The following is a 23353-nucleotide window of genomic DNA, read 5'->3' on the forward strand; positions in this document are numbered from 1 at the left end:
CAGTAGAATGTTAAGAACACAAGTCAAAAAAACATACTACACACAGAGGACTCCAGAAAAACATTTAGATGGTGAAATCTAAAGAAAGTTATTTTTTTCCAGGCAGGCGTGATTATATCCAAGTCAGGTTTTCACAAGGGTACAGATGGGAGGGAATGTTTTCTACCTGTCACTTAGCCCTTTGCATGGGCTTTCACTTAATACTGCCTAGATTAGCAGTTCTTTAGTTTCCAGAATTTCCCTCCCAAAGTGCCTGTGCTCTAGTTCTTACCTTATTTATCTCTCTACCCTTCACATATAACTAATTCCATTATTGCTCTTTGTTCTCTTTTCTCACTCCAACATTCATTATTTTAGAAGCATGATGTCTTCTAAAAGTTTATTTTACAATCACAAACTTAACTAGTATAGTCAGAATACACAAAGACCAATCTTTAAGTGCCTTTTTATATATATTGCAACTAAGCAGGTTAAGTTTGTAATTTAACAGACAGCTAAAATAATGAGGTCCAGGCTAGCAGCAAAAAAGAAAAAAGAAAAAAAAGTATAACTGAGATATTATTTATTTATTATTAGCATTTATATACTGTCTTATCTGCTTAAAAGCCATCAAGCCCGTGTACAACAATTTAAAACAATGAAACTGTAAAACAATAAAAACAAGAGTATTAAAATGGTGAAATAGTAAACTACTCATTTTAAAAGGCTAAGGGAGCAATCCTACGGCCGCTACTCAGTGGCTAGACGGCTATAGGATATGTGGTTTTCCGGGAACCGACCACGGAGCCCATGCTCCGAGGTCGGTTCCCGGAGAACCACCCTTTGCCCCCTTCCACACTGCCTCACAGGCAGCGCAGAACAGACCTGCACTCCAAGCTCAGAAGAGGAGCGTGGAGCAGCCAAAATGGGGCATTCCGGGGCAGGGAAAGCGAAAATGCCGGTATGACACATCCTATGTGTTGTCCAGCAGCCTCCCCCGCATGCTCCACCTTCCCGTGGTTAGACAGCTATCTAGCTGCAAATGTAGGGCAGGAGAAGCATGGAGGGAACAATAGGCAATCCATTGGATAGGCGGTCGCCTCCGAGTTTGGAGGCGTCCACCTATCCCCATAGGAGTGTGCCCTAAATTGAAAAGATGCAGATTTACACCATTTCTAAAAGCCAAGGGAGTGGTGGCCAATCAGTTCTTGAGGGAGCGCATTCCATAGTTTGGGAACCATATAGGAGAAAGTCCTTTCATGCATGCCAACAAACGGGCCTCTGTGGGTAATGGTGTTCTTAAAAGCCCCTCTCCTGCAGATCTTACTAGGTTCATAGTGGGACTGTGGTGTTCCTGCCTGGGTTCCACCTTTCCCCCAGCCTCTCAGGAAACTCCTGCTTTCACCTGGATCAGGTATTCCCACTGATAGCCAAGCTTCAGCCCTTTTACTCTCTCTGGGTTCCAGAGAAACTCAATATGCTCAATTGGTTCTCTCAACCTACCACAGGAGAAGTAACCAGGAAATAGATTTAGGGAGAAATCCTATGGAGACAGGGGACCACCTCCGAATTCAGAGGCAACTGCCTATCCAATGCAGGGCGGACGGAGCATGGAGGTGATCTTCTCCTCTGCGCTCCAGCTGCCCTGCATTAGTGGCTAGATGGCCGATTTCGGCTGTCCAGCTGCAGTGCTTTGGAGTGGGGGTGGGCACAGCAGCTGGCCAGCACATAGGAAGCATTATAATGATGCTTCCACCACCCCTGCCCCCGGGAATGCTCCCTTTTCCTCTGCTCTGCATTGCTCTTATGAGCCTGGGACATACCACACCTCTTATGAGCTGCTGGTGGTGGGAAGGCAGTTTTCTGGGGATTGACCTCGGAGCGTGGGCTCCTATGAAAAATCCTATGGCCACAGGATTGTGCCCTTAATAATAGCAGTGTAACACTTCACTCAACACATGGGAGTCTGTATTTTTTTTAAAAAAACAAATAAAAGATTTATTTATAACACAAAGAGTTATATGTTGTTATTATTCACTAATACTTGGTCCTAACGTCCCTACCTACTCTACCCATTCTAAAATCCTAAACACCCCACCCTTACTAACTAGATGTTGCTTCCACAATCCCCAAATCCCTATCTGACTCCTAACTGTCAGTTCATTCCTTATATAACCTCTAAATCCTCCCCCCTCTCTCTCATGCACACACACAAGCCCCTCCCACCTTTCACTCACTCCCCAATTCTATTAACCCTATCTCACATTTAACAATATAAGCACATACATCACTATAATAGGCATATGCTACAGAGAAAAGTATGGGGAGGTGAGTAACACACAAGTAAATTTACAAGAATATTCATGTAAATTAATCAATTATATGCTTGTATGTAGTACAGTTTACCATAGCTGAAACTTATGCTGAGCTGGGCTCCAAGGCTTGCACTGTCTTTGCATCTGTCAGGCTTACCTGCCTGCTTTTGGATTGTAACTGTGATTACACATACACAAGCTATCCTGAGCCAAAATAGCTGTCTCCAGGTTTTGGTGATGTTTTCTCTTCCTTGCCCCGAACTGCAGAGGTGAGTTAGAAATTTTGCTTTTGTGCAGCCATTATACGCGGTTGTTCGTGTGTGCGCGCGTGTGCGTTTTTACAAGAATCTCAAAGAGAAGTGTGCAGTTCTGCAAAAATTGCAGAAAAAATGTAAAAATGAGAAAAGATACTGAAAGCCAACAAATCACACCCACCATAACCTAGATGGCAAATAGGCCTGCCTCCCATATTAGGCTTTAAGAATTTCTCCCAAAAACAGCATGGCCAAGAGCTAGTATTACATTTTTATTGACAGTAGGCCCAGTTTTTCTCCCACTGAAGATGGTATCAGATTTCCCTTTGACCTGAAGATTTCTATAACTTCCTACAATAGTAATGATACAGACTAAACTGCAAGGTAAGTTTAGGGGAGTAAACAGGGGAGTATAGCAGCGGAGCAGGGGAGTATAGAGCACTACCTGTTTTCAGACAGGTGGGTGGCAAAATGTTAATAAAGGAAAAATCCTTTGTATACACAAAAAAGTAAAATGTTGACAACAGATACCATATTTGGGTACACATAACCCAACAAAAAAGCCTTCTCTCATTTCATTAAAAAAGCCTAATTATTAACTACTAGCATGATCACAGACCACAATTTGTGTTTGTTGTCCATATCCATTTTGCATGTTAACCTGTACTGACTAGTCACATGTTCGCATATCATTGGATGCTCCCTTGTATTATTGTTCATTACCCTCCTCATCCTCTTGATCTCTTCACTCTTTCAATACTCTCTTCAGCCTCTGATTTGTCTACCTGCTCCAGCTCTTTTTATACCATTGGTTGGTATAATCTGATGTCACAAAGGGATTTTGCAGATAGATGTCAATTGCTCATCTGCCTGCCAATGGCTTAGCTTCTCTGATGTCACAAAGGAGCTGGACAACCTTGGGTTACTCAATTGAGTGCAAAAGCAGATTTGGATCACATCAGAATTTCAGCACGTATGGGCTATGTTTGTTTAATTGCTCTGCTTAATTGCTCCCAATATGCCATGGGATTTCAAATGATATTGTGCTGGAGTAGATTGGTTGTGCTCTTTTGGAGCCCTTTGTAAAGGAGATAGGTATCATTTGCTACTTATTTTATATGAATTTAATTAAACAGATTTATAGTAGGGATGTGCATTGGGTTTGGCCAAAGCCTGAGTCAAAATGAGCCCCTTCAGACCATTTCTGATGCTTTCTGAGGTGAAGCAGACATCTCTCAGAAGCTTGCACAAGACTTCATTTGCAATTTGGCTTTGAAAAGGCAGACAGCATGTCTCCAAAACCATCTTTTTTTGCTTTAGTTTCTCTAAGGAGGGAAGAGGGAGTGAGTGGGGTCGAGTGTCTGACAGATCTACCTTCTAATTATAGAGTAAATTTTACTAGGGGCTTTTCAATCACTCTGCTTTGGGGGAGGAGAACGATGGGACAATGAGATGGCCATTCTTCTTGTGTTACCAGGCTTCACTATGAAAAAAGCCTTAAACTAGTTTTCACTCGACATAACTCTCTAGCCCCTGCACCTATCCTTCTGAAACTTTGCAGGTTTCTTGCCTGGAGACTCTTCTATGATGACTTCCATACAATTTACTCAAAAAACATGGGGAAGGAGAGCAAATCACTCCTCCCCCCACAAAAATGTGAGCACTCCCCATCCACATAACCTGCTTCCCCCTTCTACATAACCAGTCATGTGACAAAGCCACTATATATTAAAAAAAATTATTTGGATAGGGGTGAATGCTTCTTCCTTGTTCTCCTCGACCTCTCAGCAGCTTTTGATACCATTGGCCACGGTATCCTCCTGGACCGCCTGGAGGGATTGGGCACTGGAGACACCATATTATGGTGGTTCTGGTCCTTCCTCTCTGGCAGGTACCAGAGGGTAGCACTGCGGAGGTTTTGGACCTGTGGCCACTCACTGGTGGGGTGCGACAGGGTTCCATCCTCTCCCCGATGCTATTTAACATCTATGTGAAGCTGCTGGGGTTTGGGGTGCAGTGTCATCAATATGCAGATGACACGCAGCTCTACCTCTCATTTAAATCTTCACCAAGGTTGGCTGTAGAATCCCTGTCCAAATGTTTGGAGACGGTGAGTGGCTGGATGGGGAGGAATAAGCTGAACCCTGACAAGAACGAGGTACTTTTGGTGGGAGACAAGAGGAGGTTGGGGGATGTTGCCCTGGTGTTGAATGGGGTACGGCTACCCTTGAAAGACCAGGTCTGCAGCCTGGGGATCATTTTAGACTCCCAGCTGTCCATGGAGGCTCAGGTGTCAGATGTGAGCCGGACAGTGCTGTACCAACTCCCTCTGATATGGCGGCTGTGCCCCTACCTTCCCGACCATCTGCTCCCATCAGTAGTACATGCCCTGGTCTCCTCTCGTTTAGACTACTGTAATGCGGTCTACGTGGGGTAACCTTTGAAGACAGTTCGGAAGCTGCAGCTGGTACAGACTGCGGCGGCTCGCCTGATTAAAGGCAGCCGCCAGCATGATCACATCACTCTGGTGCTGAAGAAGTTGCACTGGTTACCAGTTGTCTTCCAGGCCAAATTCAAGGTGTTTGTTTTGATCTTTAAAACCCTGTATGGTTCTGGCCCAGCGTATCTTAAGGAGCGCCTCCAGCAACACCAGACAGGCCACTTAACAAGATCAGCCTCGGATGGCCTTCTCTCTATCCCATCAGCCAGGACAGCTAGGCTGCTGAGGATGAGGGAGAGGGTCTTCTCAGTGGTGGCCCCCACTCTGTGGAACTCCCTTCCTAGGGAACTCTGCCATGCCCCCTCTTTAATGACCTTCCACCATGCATTAAAAACATGCTTGTTCAGGCAGCCATTTGGGGTGGGTCAGGGTATTTTTAGAAATATGATGTTTTAATGCAGAATTTTATTGTTTTAAAACTGTTTGTATTGCTGTACATCGCCAGAGTGGTGATTAAGACATTTAATATGGGTGATGGGTGATTAAGACATTTAATAAATAAATAAATTTACCTCTGTAGCAAATCACAGGATTAGGCTAAAGAAAGCCTATTTACCAACAATTCATTTCATATCCCTTTGCATGGGTAAGAGAAGATATGCTATGTCTTTAAATAAAATGCAAGAATAAAGAAAAGCTGAACATATACAAGCCAACCGCCTCCACTTAAATACTACCATTCAGTTGGTATTGTTAACTTATTTTTGGATTTATCAATCATTTCACATTTTGCTACTCCATCTGCTAAAAGCACATTGTTTCTCTCATTTTATATTAAACAAATTTTATATTAAACAAATTATTTTAAGATGCCAATAGGCCAAAGTTCTTGAAAGAGTCTGTTAACTATGATATTATATTTTGGAATGTAAGAAAAACTTACAGAACTACTAAACTGGAGAGGTTTCCAAAAGCATAATCTGGAATGTGGTGTATTTTGTTCAGTGCCAGTGTCATTGCCTGAAGTGCTGGCAAACTCCGGAAAGCTTGCACTGGAATTTCTGTCAAAGAGTTGTCATCTAGCCACAGGTGTCTGAGTGAAGCCAAACCGCTGAAACAGTTGGGAGGCACGAAGCTGATATGGTTAGCATCCAGACGTCTAAGAGAAACATAAATGTAGAATTTAGATATTTGATGAAAAAATGCAATGTTTTGTAAATGAATGGACTTAAAAGGAGAAAAGGTGACAAGTTTCTGAATTTTATAGAGTCGTCATATCCCCTTTCTCTTAACTTCTGCCTTCTGTGATACTTAGATATATATACCTGTTATGTAATCCAGATGATCACTGAGCACAGGGGTGCTCTGGGAGAAAAGGTACCAGTCTTTCCCTGGGACACTTCCTGCATGGTCATTTGATTGTTATAGCACATATTCTGGGCCATGAGATACTGCTTTCTAGACAACACCATATCAATGGCACTTAGGGTCTGTTTATACATGCATGTACATAATTTGATTTCTTTGATGATTTGGCGGTTGGTTGTTTAAACTGACTCCACAGAGGTGATGTTTGTTATCAGCTTTTCCACTGAAACTACCCAGAGTGGCTTAGACAGCAAGTTCTATCAGAGATGTTGATCACTAATGACTTATCCAGACAAGCAAACCTCACTTTTTTCTGCAATCATCATGTACGATCCATCCCTTAAGAATACATCTGTGGATGTTACAGATGCATGTACCTATGGGCAAATGTTCATACCCTGTCCTAAAGAACAGCAGCTAAATGTATTGCAGTGAAAGTAACCCAGATCATGCACAAATAAAAGTTGAATTCTGCAACCTGAACTTATCAAGGTAAGCAAATTTGCTGGGAATCCCTTGCTTAAGACCCTGGGCTTCATATCCAGCAAATAAGACCCTGGGCTTCTTATCCAGCACAACAAAGTACATGTAACTCCATTTGTTCATATTCCTTCTTTGTTTTTTCCCACCCCTCTCTTCTTCCCTCTGTTGTCTCCTCTCTGTGAAAGGTCCAATTGTAACCTCCTTGAAAGAAAAACTTTACCTTTTCTTTTTATGCTGTGCAGTGCCATATTTGCTGATGACATTATATAAATAAAACAATGAGGATGTCTAGAAAATTCAGGTTTGGTTGTGGATGATCAGCTGTATGATCGATATCAGAACAACAACAACAACTACTACAGTTATAACTATTCAGTAGTTAGATAACCATTCAATAGTAGCAAATGAGTACCTCTTGATACATATACAAAAATGTAACATGGAAATTGGCTCATGCTGTGTATTCAGCAAGCTACCATTTCATCATAGGCCAGTCTACATAAAAGGCCTATGTTCTGAACAGGGATGGCCAAATTCTGCATTGGGTGAGGGGCTCTGTTTCTAAAACAGTGGTCCATGGATTATGAGGGGTATTTGGTCAAACAATTCCATCCTATCTTGGCTGTTTTCAAGTCTTAAAAAAGCTATCCACTAAAAGCCAGCAAGAAATGCAACACTTAAGTGTGGAATAGTACTGGGTCTTACAACTTTTGGGAAAACAAATTGCCCTCATAAGAAAAGGAATAATGTGCAAAGATTTTATTACACTTTTACTAAAAATAGGTCTTTTATGAGCTAGGTAAGAATAGCTCCATGGGCCAAATCCAGGCTGTGGGCTTACAGCTGGCCATTCCTGGCTTAAGGGCACATGAGATAAGAATTGTATCACATGTTATAGAAAAAGGCTATAGAAAAGAGAATAAAAATGTGACCGGCCATTCTTAACAAAACTACAAATCATTTCACTGAATTAACTGTTAAACAATAAGATGATCCATTCTGTCTGTGTGGTAATGTCCATGTCCAGTTCTGCAGCTGGGATGGGAGTCATAAGTGCATGAGGAGAATCACTCTGGAGAGGGAGTGGATCATCCCTCTTGTCTGTTTTCCAAATCAAAGTTGAAATTCAGGGTCCCTTTTTAGTTAGCTCTTTCTTTTACCTTAACCTAGTGTTCTCCCTGAGGTGAATTTAAAGCCTTGAAAGAACTTCTAATTAAATGGTGGCTATTGCAGAGACAGCAATAATGAAACAATATAATGTTGCTTTTCTTCAGAATTCTACAGGTTTTATTCTGATCTCTCGTCAACAGCATGGTGCAGGTGCCACCAGTCTATTTTCACAAATAATGTAGACTTTATAGCCAAAACCACAAAAGGTGTGAATGGATGCAGACTTTTTGTTATTGGACAAGGTAGCCATCAGGTCAGTTGTAATTCCTTAGCACTGTTTAGCAGCTGACATAGATTCTTTGGTGGTTTTGAAACAGGATATGGCACACTATGTGCAGATCCCATTGCTTTTGCACCCCAACTTTTAGCAGTCTTGTACTACCCTGCACCAGCAGGGAGGGAACTCCTGCACTGCAGTACATAATAAAGGCATAACTGGGATACCCTCTTTGAAGGAATACAGATAATTCATAATCTATCCTGAATTAAGACTTATTTTTACCAGATTGTAATGAATTAGACTGCCCATGGAAAAGCAGAAGTGGCATTTATTTATTTATTTTACTTGTATCCCACCTTTCTACCAAAAATGGCACTTAAGGCAGTATTGCACCAGCAAGACCTTTTAACAAACAAAATACATCAGGAACAATATTTGATATGATTTTACTGTTGGTGGTAATTGCTCCTTTTTAAAATTCAGTACTTAAAATTCAGTACTGGTATTTAGATTAGCAGTTGCTAAAGGGGACAGCAAGATATTAGTTAAGCCAAACAGGAATGGAATATCTTTATTAAACCAACTAAAAATCACAAAGAAGTGAACTAGCTTTTTAGCTTCATAGAACTCTTCCTCAGGCTCAACGTTAAACAAACAAACAAGACAAAAACAGTAAAAAAGAGAGTAAAAGTAGCACTGGGTGGAGGGGGAAGATGTTACTGGGAGAATATATGGTAGACTGCATATCTGCAATGATACAGTTTTGAGGCAGTGATTCAGGAAGCCGTTATCACACTACTTATATTCGACTGTAGTCAGATTAAAGTATGCCAAGAAAGGGAAAACAATTTAAAATATGCTTACATTAAAAGAAAAGATTTTCTTTTCTTTTAAGCAGACTATAAGTAGTCTTGCACAAACCTAGCCAAGCTCATTTGAGAGAAATTGGGCTTTGTGGCAAGCATGCTAATCTCTTTATTTAAAGCTGCTTCTTCATTTACAGTCACATAAAATGTCAGGTCCATTCTATCTCCTTGTCCAGTCTTTCTACCTACTGCACGAGAACAAATAACAGCTTCTGTGGCTTTGTGCCAGGCTGGCAAATAACTGAGACAAGGTCAGTTGGAACAAATTTATAAAGTTCAGTGTCAAAGCCCTTTTACAATTAAATTTTCAATATAATAACCGACATGGCAGGCCATAGGGACACAGCTTCCAAAATAGCTCAAAGTCTGTCAAGAAAGTGGAGAAGCTGGAAATGTTTAGAAATACCCGCCCTGCGCCTCTCTTTTCTGCAAAAGCAACAACATATTTTGAGCTGTGTTTTCAAGTAAGACATACTTTAAAAGAAAATATGGAGGGTTTTTTTTTTTTTGCATTTAGTCATGAATAAATTTCTTGTCTGTGTGATGTTTCTGTCTAAGCCAAGGACTTAAGAGTTGCACTAGCTTGACAGTTACACTGATTAAAGGAAGAAAAAAAGCTTTAATCAATTCATGTGTTTTTTCTTGAGCAGGGTTAACATCCTGGCTTATATATGACCTAGATCTTACAACTTTTCCCTCCAACTCCAAGGTTGCTGTTATACCAGTTAGGATTGTAGGACATTAGGCATCAGCCTGCATGATATACATGAGCAGGAGCATACTCTACATCAAGGCAATCTGCATCATGAACATTCAGATTCTACACTCTCAGATTAAACAATAAATTACAGAATATCTCTATTTTGCAATATTTTTCTTAGAGCCAGTTACAGATTCAATGGTTCCCCTGGCCAAGTGCTGTCTAGTGCCTCCACGTTGCTGCCCCCCTTAACCAACATCTTGCTGTCCCTTTTAGCAACTGCTAATCTAAATACCAGTACTGAATTTTAAATACTTAATTTAAAAAAGGAGCAATTACTACAGTGGTTGACAGTAGTGCTCAACACAGCAATTTGTGGTGAGAAGTTGCAAGCCATGATACACTTCCCACTATGGCATTGCTCTGACATATTGCATGAAATGTAAAATTTAATTGACCCACAACCGCCTATTAAAAGGTAAAAGTGGAGAACAGGTGGGTGGACCAAATGGTAGACCAAATCAGAAGTTGTCAACATTCGCTCGCCCTTAGCAACTGCTCAGAATGCCAAGTGCCAATGCTGGGCCTGATTTCCTCAGTATGCATGGTTTATTTTGACAGTGATATTGAATTATTTGCAAAATTTAAACCTTTTGGCTAGAAAAAAAATGGTAGCAGACAAGTGTAACTCAAGACCTATTCTCATGACTGCCTCAGAAAGTGACAGCAATTTACTACTGAGAGCAAGACCTGATCTATGCAGACCTCTGTGCACGACAGTCACACAAGTCCCTCAATCTGCATGACCAAAAACAGTGCCACAGACTGAAGGAATTGTGTGAAGTGGCCAGAAGTGAGAAACAGTTAGATGTATGGCTGAACATGACTGAATTACAGGGTGCAGAGGCAGGTCACTACAAAGGCATCAGAAGCCTACCTTGATGTGCCTGAATGTTTTCCAATCTATCTGCAATGAGATAAAAATGCTAGAAATCTATTTTTGTTTTTTTCTCCTCAGAATTCTAAATTCTGCACTAGATACCGAACACTGGACCTGATCTCTGGGCTCCCACATCATTTTTGGGGACGCAGTACAAACTTGCAACATAGGCCTTCTCCCACACAATCCCATCCCATATATACAACCTCATGATTTGTATTTATAGCCAGATGTGGCAGCAGTGTGTGTGTGTGTATTAATTAGACATCAACTCACATATATTTGGGGCCTGTAAATCCTACCAGCAGTACTGGCTCCCACTCTCCTTGAGATCAATGTCCCCAATTTTTATGGTGCTTTGTCTCCCCTGCCCATTAGCTGTCCCTGTCTCATGCCTATGCACAATAAGGTGACCGCTTACACATCACTGAAAAAGAAAACAAAAGAGGATGCAGATTTGTACAACATTTGCATATGTGAATTTATGTGTATAGATGCAAATTTTAGAAATAATTACTGTAATTCAAATAGAAATACAATGAATCTCACCATACTAAGGAAGACTCTGACCAGGTGACCTGTGTGCCTGGTCAGTCTGCTATCCAGGTGCCAACTCTTGATGGGCAACTTCAAGACCTCTACTCTCTTCTTATAGTTCTTTATCTTTAAACCATACTTGGACTGGACAGCCTTCAAATAGAGGACTGCCCTCTGTAAAGTAGGACACATGTCCACACTAATGAGAGAAAGCATGTCACAAAGGGAATCACAAATTTTTCTGTCACTCAAACTATTGATTGCACATCCACACACTCTCTGCTCTAGAGAAGGGCCCGGACCAGGAACTCAGAGTTCAGAATATAGCTAGTTCTAGTCCAGTACTTCTTCTGATTGACTCTAGCTGGATGATTCATAGATACAGGGAAATATCCTCACACATGATCTACAATTTAGCCTCAGTTTTTCCACTCATGGTAACGGGGCTGCACTCTGGATCAGCGCATCCTGCACCTTTTGGACCCAGTAAATTGTACCCTTCCTCTCATCAACTAAGTTAGGCATGACTTAGTCCCAGTGCTTCAATTGGACATGCAATGCAAGCCTATGAACATTTACTCAGAAGAAAATCTTATTGTGTTTAATTGTGCTTACTCTTGAGGAAAGTATACAAATGGTTACTGTATACAAATAAAGTATACAAATGGTTAGCATACTGTACTGTATACTAGCTGAACTGGAGCCTTTGTTTAGAATTCCTCATACACAAAAGATGACATGGTTTGTAGATAGCAATAACATGCACTTTGAAGCAATACTTGTTCCTAAAAAGGTTTAGGACTGTGTATGAACATTTAACCTTTAAATGTTAACCATCTCTCCCTCTCTCTCTCTCTCTCTGTGTGTGTGTGTGTGTGTGTGTGCATGACATACAGAAGTAACAATATTAATTTCTGGTTCAAATCCATTGAAGTTAATATTTAACCTGCCAAACTAAGAAGCTACTATGGCATGCATTACAGAATATGTAACCCAGTTAAAGGGTTCACAAAGTACCTTAAAATCTACCGCCACAAACATTTCTCTGTTATCTAATCTTTCTTTTGTTCTTAAGAACCATTTTTCTACTTGCAGATAATAAAACATTTCATTAGTTATTGTGTTTCCTGTCATAATGTAAATAAAGCACACTGATCTATAAAACATGCAATGAAACCTTACATTTTCATTCAGTTGCTTTAGTTGTGCTGATCAAAGTTTTGGCACTTTCAAAGCTAAATCCATTAGCTCATAAACAATACCTTATTTATAATTTAAAATATATGGCTAACATGTGGAAAGTTTAAAAGCAGCTATTATGCTCAAAAGAATGCCAATTTAGGGATACAAAAATATTTTATTTTTGTATCCCTACTGTAGATAGCATATAAAAAGGAATATAATGTCAAATTGATCATGGACTCACTTAAAATGTCCAAATCTTTCAAGCAGAATTCATGAAACATAAGGAATGTGATCCAGTGTCACATTTAATAACATATTGTCAATGTTCTAACCATTTGTTATCTAGTGTATGTAGAACATATTATACCTGAACAGTTATAATGAGAATAAAGTAGAAAGACTGAATGGGCTGGTTTGCACAAAGTAAGCCACAATGGCTTATTTAAATTGGGATGCATGCTGGATACATGCAGGACACAATTTTATAAGCCATGTGCTGCTGTAGGGTTGTTTCCTCCTCCAACAAGCCATGCTACCTGGGTCTAGATGACACAACAGGTCATACCCAAGTGGTGATTATAGAAACCGTGCCACAATTTAAATCATGCTTTTAAATCACTTATTTTGATCATGCAAACCCGGCCGATGTCATATCTAATAATAAAGTACAGATTCCTCACATTGTTAGTTACACTGCATTTTCTGGGCCACAGCCATCACATACATTCATCTCAGAGAAAATATTAATGCAGGATCTGAGATCCATAAAATGGCATTTAAGAAGGAGGTGGTGAGAGCTCTAATGAAAGGATACTCTTTTGAACTGAAGTCCTGCTGTTACTTTTGGACTGCCCAAAGGGATGTCTGGATAGGATTTCTTTGTGATCACCTTCTCTGTCTATATATATGTATTTTAATTTTCATCCTGCATGTACAACAGGTTTTTTTAAAACAACTATGAAGTCTGTACTAAGTGAAGCCCCTGGCAATGGTGCCTCATTGAAGACTGTGTTGTGGAAAGGCAGGATATAAATATTTTAAATAAATACAATTAGGACTACAGTGTTCAGCTGATTAATTAGTTAGAATAATTAATTGAGGGTGCAATCCTACAGGATGCATCCTGGGTACTTGTAAGCCTCCAAACTTGGAGGCTTACAAATATCCAATGCAGAGTGGGAGGCACATTGTGCATCCTGCTCTGCATTTTAGCTAGACAGGTGATTTCTCCTGTCTATTGGAGTCTTCAGGGAGGGAAGGAGGCTGGGGGCAGCTGGGGATACCTTGTAGTCCCACATCCCCAGTCTCCTTCCCTCTCTGCCCCCAGGAATGCCCCCTTTCACCCCTTACAAACTCGTGTTTGCGAGCTCATAGCAGTAGCCCATGTGCTTCTTTCTGCGCTGGCCATGAGGGCCGGGGGAGGGAGCAGGCAGCACTGTTTCCTGGCTCTGCACTTGGAGCCCTGTCTCCAAGTTCGGAGCCAAGAAATTGAAGTATCTTATATCTCCCAGACACTGTCTAGAGGGCATAGGATTACTCTCCCCAACAACTTTTACAGTGCAAAAGTTGCACTGTAACTTTTTACCCCTATACATGTCTTCTCAGGGGTAAATCCCATGGAGTTGATTGCAGCACCAATCAACTAAAAAGGTGTCCACAATTTATCTGGACAGCAGATGTTATTTAACACAAGTGTTTATACAAACTGGAGATGCCAAACACATTCCCCTGTTTCTCTCAGGTAAGAAGGGGCACCTCTTCTAAGATGACACCTGCTTAGACACATGGATGCATTATCTTAAAACAAACAAAGTGTGTTTGTTTGCTTCAGAATTACTGTTTTATCCACATGCAAATTTAATTGATTAATTGATAAATCAACTAACACTCATATCAATTAAAATTTATTTAGTTGGGCTGCGGTCCGAATAAAATAAATAATGGGTGTTACCACCATGGCATGCCAGATTGGCACAGTAATAGAAACATTCCCCAGCAGGGCATCCTCTGGCATGCACGCTGCTCTTGTTTTCACTGTGTACAGAGGATCTCCACAGCTACAGTCCAGCAGTCCTATGTGGGCGTGGTCTGTGGTGAGGGGCGCACCATCACAACAATGGCATTAGGCCACTCTGAGGGTACTGCAGGCTAGGGATGTCAGAGAAATCTGAAATGGAGTCCAGACACTTCGGATTTCGATGAATTCAACCCTAGGATTCTGCAACGGACCAGCATTTTCCAAGTTGTGTGGATTCTACCAACTTGCAGACCATTAAAAAAAAACTTTCTGGAATTGTATGCAAATTTAGTCATATAAAAGTTACTAGAAAATTCGCCACTATATTTGCCTTAAAAACAAAAACCCATCATCTTATCCATCTCCAATCTCTCTTCAGAAAAATACTGCATACCTGTGAATATTGCATAAATTGCAATTGATGTTTTTTGCGCACTTTTCTGAAGAAGAAAAAATATCTGATTCTGTCAATAAGCAGATGATAGAACGGAATGAAAGATGCCTGAGTATCCATGAAACAGGCACAGAACAAATTTAACAAAATCTGTACATCCATTCTGCAGGCCATCTCCTCCACCAAAGGCCTCTGGGAAATGAACAAGGCTTCCCTAGCACATGTTGGTCTCCAGTCTATGACAGGTAGTGTATTTCCACTTTTCTGCTGTGTGCCGCCCTGTCTTCAGGTTTGCCACCTACCTCCAGGCCAGTATGCATATATATATATATTTGCAGATGTCACAAACCAAATATAGATTTACACATGTCATAATACATACTGATCAACCATAAAAGCCTAGTGCAGACAAAGCCTTTGTGATAATATGCAACAGGGTTAGGCCTGTCCATATCCAATCCAACAACGTTTTCCCAACAGTCCACAGAGCCCATGCTGCCACAGTAAGATTATACAGCTGCAAGCTGGGTGTTCTGCGGTTTGGGATATTCATTGTTCATGCTGCAGTTTTAGAGAATGAAGCACATGGGAAGTCCTTGCATTCCCACAAAATGGTGTCAACAGCTATAAGCTTCATTTTTAAGTAAAAAATACTGCTGAGATCTGATACATCTAAACAAACAAGCATGAATGTCTAGGTGACAAATATCTAGGACTTTATGCATGAATGTCTAGGTGACAAATGTCTAGGCCAGGAATAGGCAACTTAGTGTCTTCCAGATGTTTTAGACTACAATTCCCATACTCCCTGATCATTGCACATGCTGACTGGGGTTTAGGGGAGTTGTTGTCCAAAACATATGGAGAGCACCAGGTTGCTGACCCCTGGTCTAGGCCATAAATGACTGAAAGTAATAGGCCATTCATCTCAGCCCTAAATACCCATTATCCCAGAAACCGGTTGTAAAAATATTGGGGACAAGGGAGAAACAACTTGCCCCATAATGGTCCAGTAATTCTATTCTGCATTTGGGAGTAAAGCAGCCTTCTCCAACCTGGTGCCTTCCAGATGTTTTTAACTACAACTCCCATAATCCTTGGCCATTGACTAGAAGTCTGGGACTGATGGGAGTTGTAGCGCAAAACATCTGGAGGGCACCAGGTTGGGGCACACAGAAATAGAGTATAAACCATTAAGGAACTATTTGTGCTAGAAGGAAGAACAGTCATAGTCATAAAAGTCTCTGTAATCTGCAGAGTAGCAATAAGATTAGCTTGGCTAGCCATCAATAAACATGAGCAAAATAGGACAAAGAAACCATTAATATTCAGATCGAATACCTTCAAATTAACAAACTTCTCAGCCTTGTTATACTTTCAAGAAAACATTTATTTTGTTAAATGCATTCAACCAACTTTAATTACTTAAAAAAAAAAAGGTTTCCTGGTTTTTGAATAGTTTCAAAGTAATCCACAAATCACAAATACAAGAATCACCTTATAGATACAAAATTACTGGGTAGTATGAAACAAGAAACTGAATCTCTTCACACCGTTATCAGACTGGCACAACCCATTTGGAAGAAACAAAATAATCCTGGTTTTCTTTTCCTCAAAGAGGTCACATTTTCCGGTGATTCTCTTTCAATTGATAGTAGCTATTCTGTACTTGCCCTTATCATTCTATCTGCTGTCTGCTCCACAGCTGTTTTAAAGTTCTTACTGACCACTCTCATTCTCTTTTTATTTTAATTCTGTCACCAAACACCAGGCCCTTATACAGACAACACAACCACTCTGTTTTCTTCCCTCCTTTCCTTAGACTCCTCTTCTCTATCTTATGGAAATGTATTTGCAATGAAGAATGAAAGATGGTGAGATAGTTTATTTAGAAACTCTGCTGAAGCATAAAATCTCTCTCAACACAACAAAGAACCCTTTATTTATATGACTTATCATTTCTGCAGGTCCAGTTTCTCCTAAAGTTACAGTTTAGGCATAGAGGGAGAGCCACCAGAGAGCAACAAGCTGACTTAAAAATCACCAGAACTGGAAAATGTAATTAATTTAAAGTTCTATTTTTACTTGCAATTTTGTTTTGGTATTTGTTTGGTCATCTTTCCCAGGCTTATTTCTGGAATCATGTGGACTGGGGACTTAGTTTTATTTAAAATGAAAGCCTGGAAACTCAGAATTCTAAGTTGATACCACATGTGAAACATACATTGCTTAACCCTATTTTACAGTCTTCAGTAAAATGAAATGAAAGAGAAATATATTGTTCAGGCCAGAAATAAATATGAAAATAATTGAACAAGCCTAATTAGTGTTTGATCAGCCATGAAGTTTCAGAATCAAATACTATGCTTTTATAACATATAACCTGAATTGCAAATATAGGGTAGTATCCAATAATTCTGCTGTGCTCTTTCTCATTCTGTTGTGGCTGCGGGACTCACCACTAGTCCAACACGGAGTTAGTGCTTCCAAAAGCAACCCTGAAAATGAGCAGAAAAACTCATTTCCAGAACAGGGCAGGTTGGTGGAGCTCCCTTCTGTGACCTGCCCCATTCCAGAAACAAGTGTTTCTGCTTACTTCTGGTTGCTTTAAGAACCTCTAGCTCCCCATTGCACTAGTGGTGGATCTCACTGGCATGCAGGAAGCACAGGATACTGCCCATATTATTTAAAAACACATTGGAATTGAACAATCTGCAATGAGGGATTTATCACACCTGAACCAGTTCTATCTAAAACAGGGTAGAATGTTCAGGAAATTAATTCCTTGGTCAATTATTTTTGACCAAGCAATAAGCATTATACTTCTGAAAAATGTTGTAATCTTGTGCTACATTTCAGCACCATTATTTCTGTCATGCAGTGTTTCTTCTGTAATTCAGATGAGGTTTACATTTGTTTTAAAGTTTTAAAATTGCTTTTCAAGTTTTAAAATTATGTTTAAAGTTTTAATTTTAAGTTGCCTTGGGAGCCCAATTTGGGTGGAAATATGATGCATAAATGCATGTATGTATGTATAATGTATGTTATGTATGTATGTATAAATAAATATCCCTCTGCATTATCACATTAACTGCAGTGTAGACTGCTGTCAGAAGTGTGCATATACTTACAGAGACTGGAGCGATCGCAAGTTTTGGAGTGCTTCTTTGGGAATTTGTCTTAGCAGATTGTTCTGAAGCATTCTGCATTTGTAAATAGAATGAGTGAACAAAATAATTTTAGTTTAGCTAGTCTTTGCTATCTTATATTGGCATAAGCCCCCACCCCAGAAGCAAGATGGAGGTCGCATGGGTTTATGATTAGTTAGAAGTAAATTTGGGGCCCAAATATATCCACATTAATTATACTACTCACTAATTGCCACTATTTTGAAATCAGTTTTAGTTAATATCTAAAGCTTTAGATAATACTCTGCACACATGAGAGCCAATGTGGTGTAGTGGGTCATTCAAGTGACAGGACTAGGGGGACCTGGGTTCAAAACCTCATTCAGCCATGAAGTTCACTGGGTAACCATGGGCCAGTGACTACCTCACAGGGCTGTTGTGAGCATAAAATGGGGGTGCTGAGAAAGACCATGTATGCCACTCTTGGAGCTGTGATATAGTAACTTAAGCACAATACAACTAAGGATAAAATCTACCATAAGTCCTACTTAGACTTACAATAAACCTATTGAAGGGAATGGGGCTTAAGTTAGTTATGACTAACTTAAGCCCCTTTCATTTCAATGGGTCTACTCTAAGTAAGATTTATGTTGGATTTTACTTTTAAGATCCCAATTTGGGGAAAGTTACTTAGTCACAGTTAAAGCATGATTCTAACTATGTTTACTTAGAAGTAAATTCCTCTAAGTTAAATGGGACTCACTTTCTTGTAAATGCATTTAAATTTGCAGCCTGTTAACTTCATTGTCCTATTAACTTCAGTAGGGCTTAAGCAATGGCACCTTGTGTAGCCATTTGTGCTGGTGCATGGGGGAGGGGAGCCTATGGCCCTACTGGAGGGCATTGCAAAGTAGTGGTATAAGCACAGGGGCTGTGCAGCTATAAAAATGCAGCACCATGCAGCTCACATCAGGTGTTGTAGCCATTCAGCAGCTGTGCACCTGTATGAGACAGAAGGAGGAGTCTCTGATGCTGCTACCACCATCTTACAACACTCTCCAGTAGAAGTGCTGGATTCATCTACCTGACAGAGTGGCACTACTGGGATACCAGTAGAAGCTGGTATCCCATCAGCAACCCACTGCATCAGCCACCACTGGTTTACACACAATCACCAACTTCCTCTGAATGAGGGGCTACTGTCTACTTCTCAAAAGGAATGTGTTTAACTAAAAAGAAAAATGAGGTTGGGGAGATAGGGACCTAGTCTAGAGAAATCAGAGAATACTCGTTAGCTTTTAAAAAAAATAGGTTGCTCGTTTATCCTGAAATGATTATGGCTACCAGGAAATACAGCTTAAGATATGAACACAGAACATTTCTTTAAATTCTACTACGTTTACTGTAATTAATCTACTCCTTTTCTCTTTCTCTCTTCCACCCCTATACATAGAAATAAAAATGATCTCCTGTTTTCCATCATCATTAAAAATGTCTCTGAACTTTGAGAACTGAAACCTGCCCTTTTGTGGGAAGTTAAAGAAACAATTACATGAAATTATTTGATATTGTACAGAGACATTAACTTGATGAGTAAACTGTTTTTGGAACATCACTCATCTTTTCAAGTTTAGAGATTCTTTAACACAATGAAGTAAATCAGTTCTTCCTAAACTTGTATAGCTTCCTTTCCTGTGCTTATTCTGATCAAAATAAACAATTCACTTAAGTGAAGTGTTGCATTAATATTAGATCCTGGAAGCTTTTAACAAATAACATTAAAATATTTGAAACGATACAATGCCCAGTTTACTTACAATACTTTAAGACTGAAAAGCCCAGCAAATGCTCCTTTGGGGATGTGTGTTAAGCCATTTCCTGCTAGACGTCTGCAGGGTTAAAACAAAAAAAGATAAATAGACTTCATTTCATGTGGAGTTAATTTGGATGTTAAAATGTACAAGACAGCTATGGTCTGGCATTGGGGCCAGAAGCAATTGTTTAAGAGCCTTGATTTGTCATCGTTACTGTTCTGTACAAAACATCCTATAGCTATATAGTCCATTTACAGGCAGCTGGGCAAATGCATTTGCTTCAATAAATCTAGTTTATGGTGCATGTATAATTTCTTAACCTGTTCTGCTTCAGTAGCAAACAATGCACATTTCTAGACTATAGGCTGGCTACTATATATCACTTTCATAACTTTGAATTTGCCCCAGCAGACATGAACACAGTCATAGAATCATAGAATAGAATCATAGAATAGAATCATAGAATAGTAGGGTTGGAAGGGGCCTACAAGGCCATCGAGTCCAACCCCCTGCTTAATGCAGGAATCCAAGTCAGAGCATCCCTAACAAATGGCTGTCCAGCCTCGTCTTGAAGGCCTCCAGTGTAGGAGAGCCCACCACCTCCCCAGGTAATTGGTTCCATTGTCGTATTGCTCTGACACTCAGGAAGTTTTTCCTGATGTTCAACCGGAATCTGGCTTCCTGTCACTTCAGCCCATTATTCCATGTCCTGCACTCTGGGATGATCAAGAAGAGATCCTGGCCTTCTTCTCTGTGACAACCTTTCAAGTACTTGAAGAGCACTATCATATCTCCCCTCAGTCTTCTCTTCTCAAGGCTAAACATGCCCAGTTCTTTCAGTCTCTCTTCATAGGGCTTTGTTTCCAGTCCCCTGTTCATCTTTGTTGCCCTCCTCTGAACCCTCTCCAGTTTGTCTGCATCCTTCTTAAAGTGTGGTGCCCAGAACTGGACACAGTACTCCAGATGAGGCATAACCAGTGCTGAGTAGAGGGGAACTAGTACTTCACGGGATTTGGAAGCGATGCTTCTATGAATGCAGCCCAAAATAGCATTTGCCTTTTTTGCAGCCACATCACATTGTTGGCTCATATTCAGCTTGTGATCGACAACAATTCCAAGATCCTTCTCACTCGTAGTGTGGTTGAGCCACGTATCCCCCATCTTGTAACTGTGCATTTGGTTTCTTTTTCCTAGGTGCAGAACTTGGCATTTGTCCCTATTAAATGCCATTCTGTTGTTTTCTGCCCAGCGCTCCAGTCTATCCAGATCACTTTGAATTTTGTTTCTGTCTTCCAAAGTATTAGCTATCCCTCCCAATTTTGTGTCATCTGCAAATTTGATCAGCATTCCCTGCACCTCCTCCTCCAAGTCATTAATAAAAATGTTGAAGAGCACTGGGCCCAGGACTGAGCCCTGCAGTACCCCACTCATTACCTCTCCCCAGCTTGAGAAGGTCCCATTGATAAGCACTCTTTGAGTCCGATTCTGTAGCCAACTGTGGATCCACCGGATCGTTGTTTCATCTAGCCTACTTCGAGCTAGTTTGCTCATCAGGATATCATGGGGCACTTTGTCAAAAGCTTTGCTGAAGTCGAGGTATATGATGTCTACAGCATTCCCACGGTCTACAAGGGAGGTTACTTGATCAAAAAATGAGATCAGATTTGTCTGGCAGGACTTGTTTTTGACAAATCCATGTTGGCTTCGAGTAATCACGGCATTGTTGTCAAGGTGCTTCCAGATGGATTGCTTTATGATCTGCTCCAGAATTTTCCCAGGGATTGATGTCAGACTGACTGGTCTGTAGTTCCCAGGTTCCTCCTTTTTACCCCCTTTTTTTTTTTTACCCTTTCAGTCACAGAAAGTAGACACATAAATGGCCAGACATCATTAACTACAAGAGACCACATGGTTACAAAAAGGGTGCATGCTTCTTCAGAATGCTGCATTGACTTTAGATGCATTTCTTATAATAATGTTAAATACTACTGGAGAGACATAGCTATGAGAACAGTATCAAGGGATCTGATCAGTGTTATGCCACATTTCAATTCAATCTCAATTCAGTCTCAGCATTAGAAGCATTAAGACTGGGAGGATCTCTACACCAGCCTAAAATCCCGCATTTAAAACTGGGCTTCTGCTTTAAATGCAGGATCACAATGGACTCCCTTTACACACACTTCCTCCCTGCCCTTTCCCCCTCCTTCTCCCCCTTATCTGAGTCTTCCATATGTTTCATTGATCTAGCTCCTCTTCTTGTGGCTTTTCCTTTTTCATGGAGAGAACTCAAGTGGAACACAAGCAGGGTAATTTGATACCTCATATCTCCAATCTATTTAAAAACAGAATGAAGGTCATTTAGTGTAGGAGACCCCCTGGAGGTTGACGACGTCATCTAAAGGGCAATCTCAATAACAGGACCAAAGCTCTGTGTGAAGAAGCCCTGGCACTCATGCTAACTAGCTTCTTTTTGCCAGAGCTGCATATCATTTAGGGGATCAGTGCATGTGGTAACCACAACATATGAGCCGTCTGTCTGTTTCTAGCACCACTGATTTGAAATTTGTGAACTGTTGGAAAAAGAGGATAAGAGGCAACAAAAGCAGCAAAAAGAAAGAGAGAAAGAGAAAGAGAGAAAGAGAGAGAGAAAGAAAAAGAGAGAGAGAGAGAGAGAGAGAGAGAGAAAGAAAGAAAGAAAGAAAGAAAGAAAGGAAAGGGGTTGCATGAGAAACTTTGACCAAATCATGGCTTTACTCTAAGCTGCTGGAGGATGCTGGATGGGAAGGGATATGTGGGTCCTAGACACTGTTTTTTCTGAACACACTATGACTATGTACAACACAGTAAGACAGAAGCTAGAAAATTCCATACAAAACTGTTCTCCCTAACACCTTTTGGAAATACTTGGAAGAGTAAATATTTTGAATTGCATGAAAGCCTCATATCTAGCAGGCAAAACTAGTACTACCTGTACTACCCTTTTTTAGTGCTAGCAAACTAAACATGTCCCGAGAAACCCATGATCAGATCTCAGGATAGATCTAATCACACCTAGGTTTAATGTTAAATCTTGCTTAATAAAATGCAAATGCATTGGTCTGTAAAGTGCTCCAAAGCTTTTTGTTGTTTTTGCTGCAACAGACCAACACAATACACCATCCTTCCCCAACGTTGTGCCTTCCAGATGTTTTGGACTACAGATCCCATAACCCCAACCACTAGTCATGCTGGCTGGGACTGATGGGAATTGGAGTTGAAAACTTCTGGAGGGCATTGCATTGGGAAAGGATGTACTATACGCCTGGAAGTTGCCTTTTAAAAGACATCTGAATGAGAAATATATAGATATAGGTGGGGTATGTTAAAAAGAACTCATTGAGGAGCATCTAACTGATGTTTCATGTTTGTCTTTATCTAGTACTCATTCATTGAGTTTTACAGTCTAGTCTTAAGCATGTTTATTCAGAAATATGTAAGTCCTACAGAAATGAGATCACTCAGTAGGGCTAGCCCTACCATTAGATAGCATGAGGCAATCGC

General features: G+C 40.4%; 1 protein-coding gene across 3 annotated transcripts in view; it reads right to left on the reverse strand.

Moving 5' to 3' along the window:
- The window catches only part of LGR5 (leucine rich repeat containing G protein-coupled receptor 5), a 115975-nt gene that overhangs the window by 35045 nt on the left and 57577 nt on the right, over positions 1 to 23353 (reverse strand). For all 3 annotated transcript variants that reach the window (XM_084811803.1, XM_084811804.1, XM_084811802.1), the window contains 3 exons: positions 19814 to 19885; positions 18000 to 18071; positions 5932 to 6147 (listed from right to left, as the gene is read on the reverse strand). In XM_084811803.1, coding sequence (XP_084667929.1) covers positions 5932 to 6147; positions 18000 to 18071; positions 19814 to 19885 — 360 coding nt within the window. The remainder of the gene's footprint in view (positions 1 to 5931; positions 6148 to 17999; positions 18072 to 19813; positions 19886 to 23353) is intronic.

Source organism: Heloderma suspectum, chromosome 7, assembly GCF_057233095.1.
Source record: "Heloderma suspectum isolate Gila_16-S chromosome 7, 16-S_ref, whole genome shotgun sequence".
Taxonomy (NCBI): Eukaryota; Metazoa; Chordata; class Lepidosauria; order Squamata; family Helodermatidae; genus Heloderma; species Heloderma suspectum.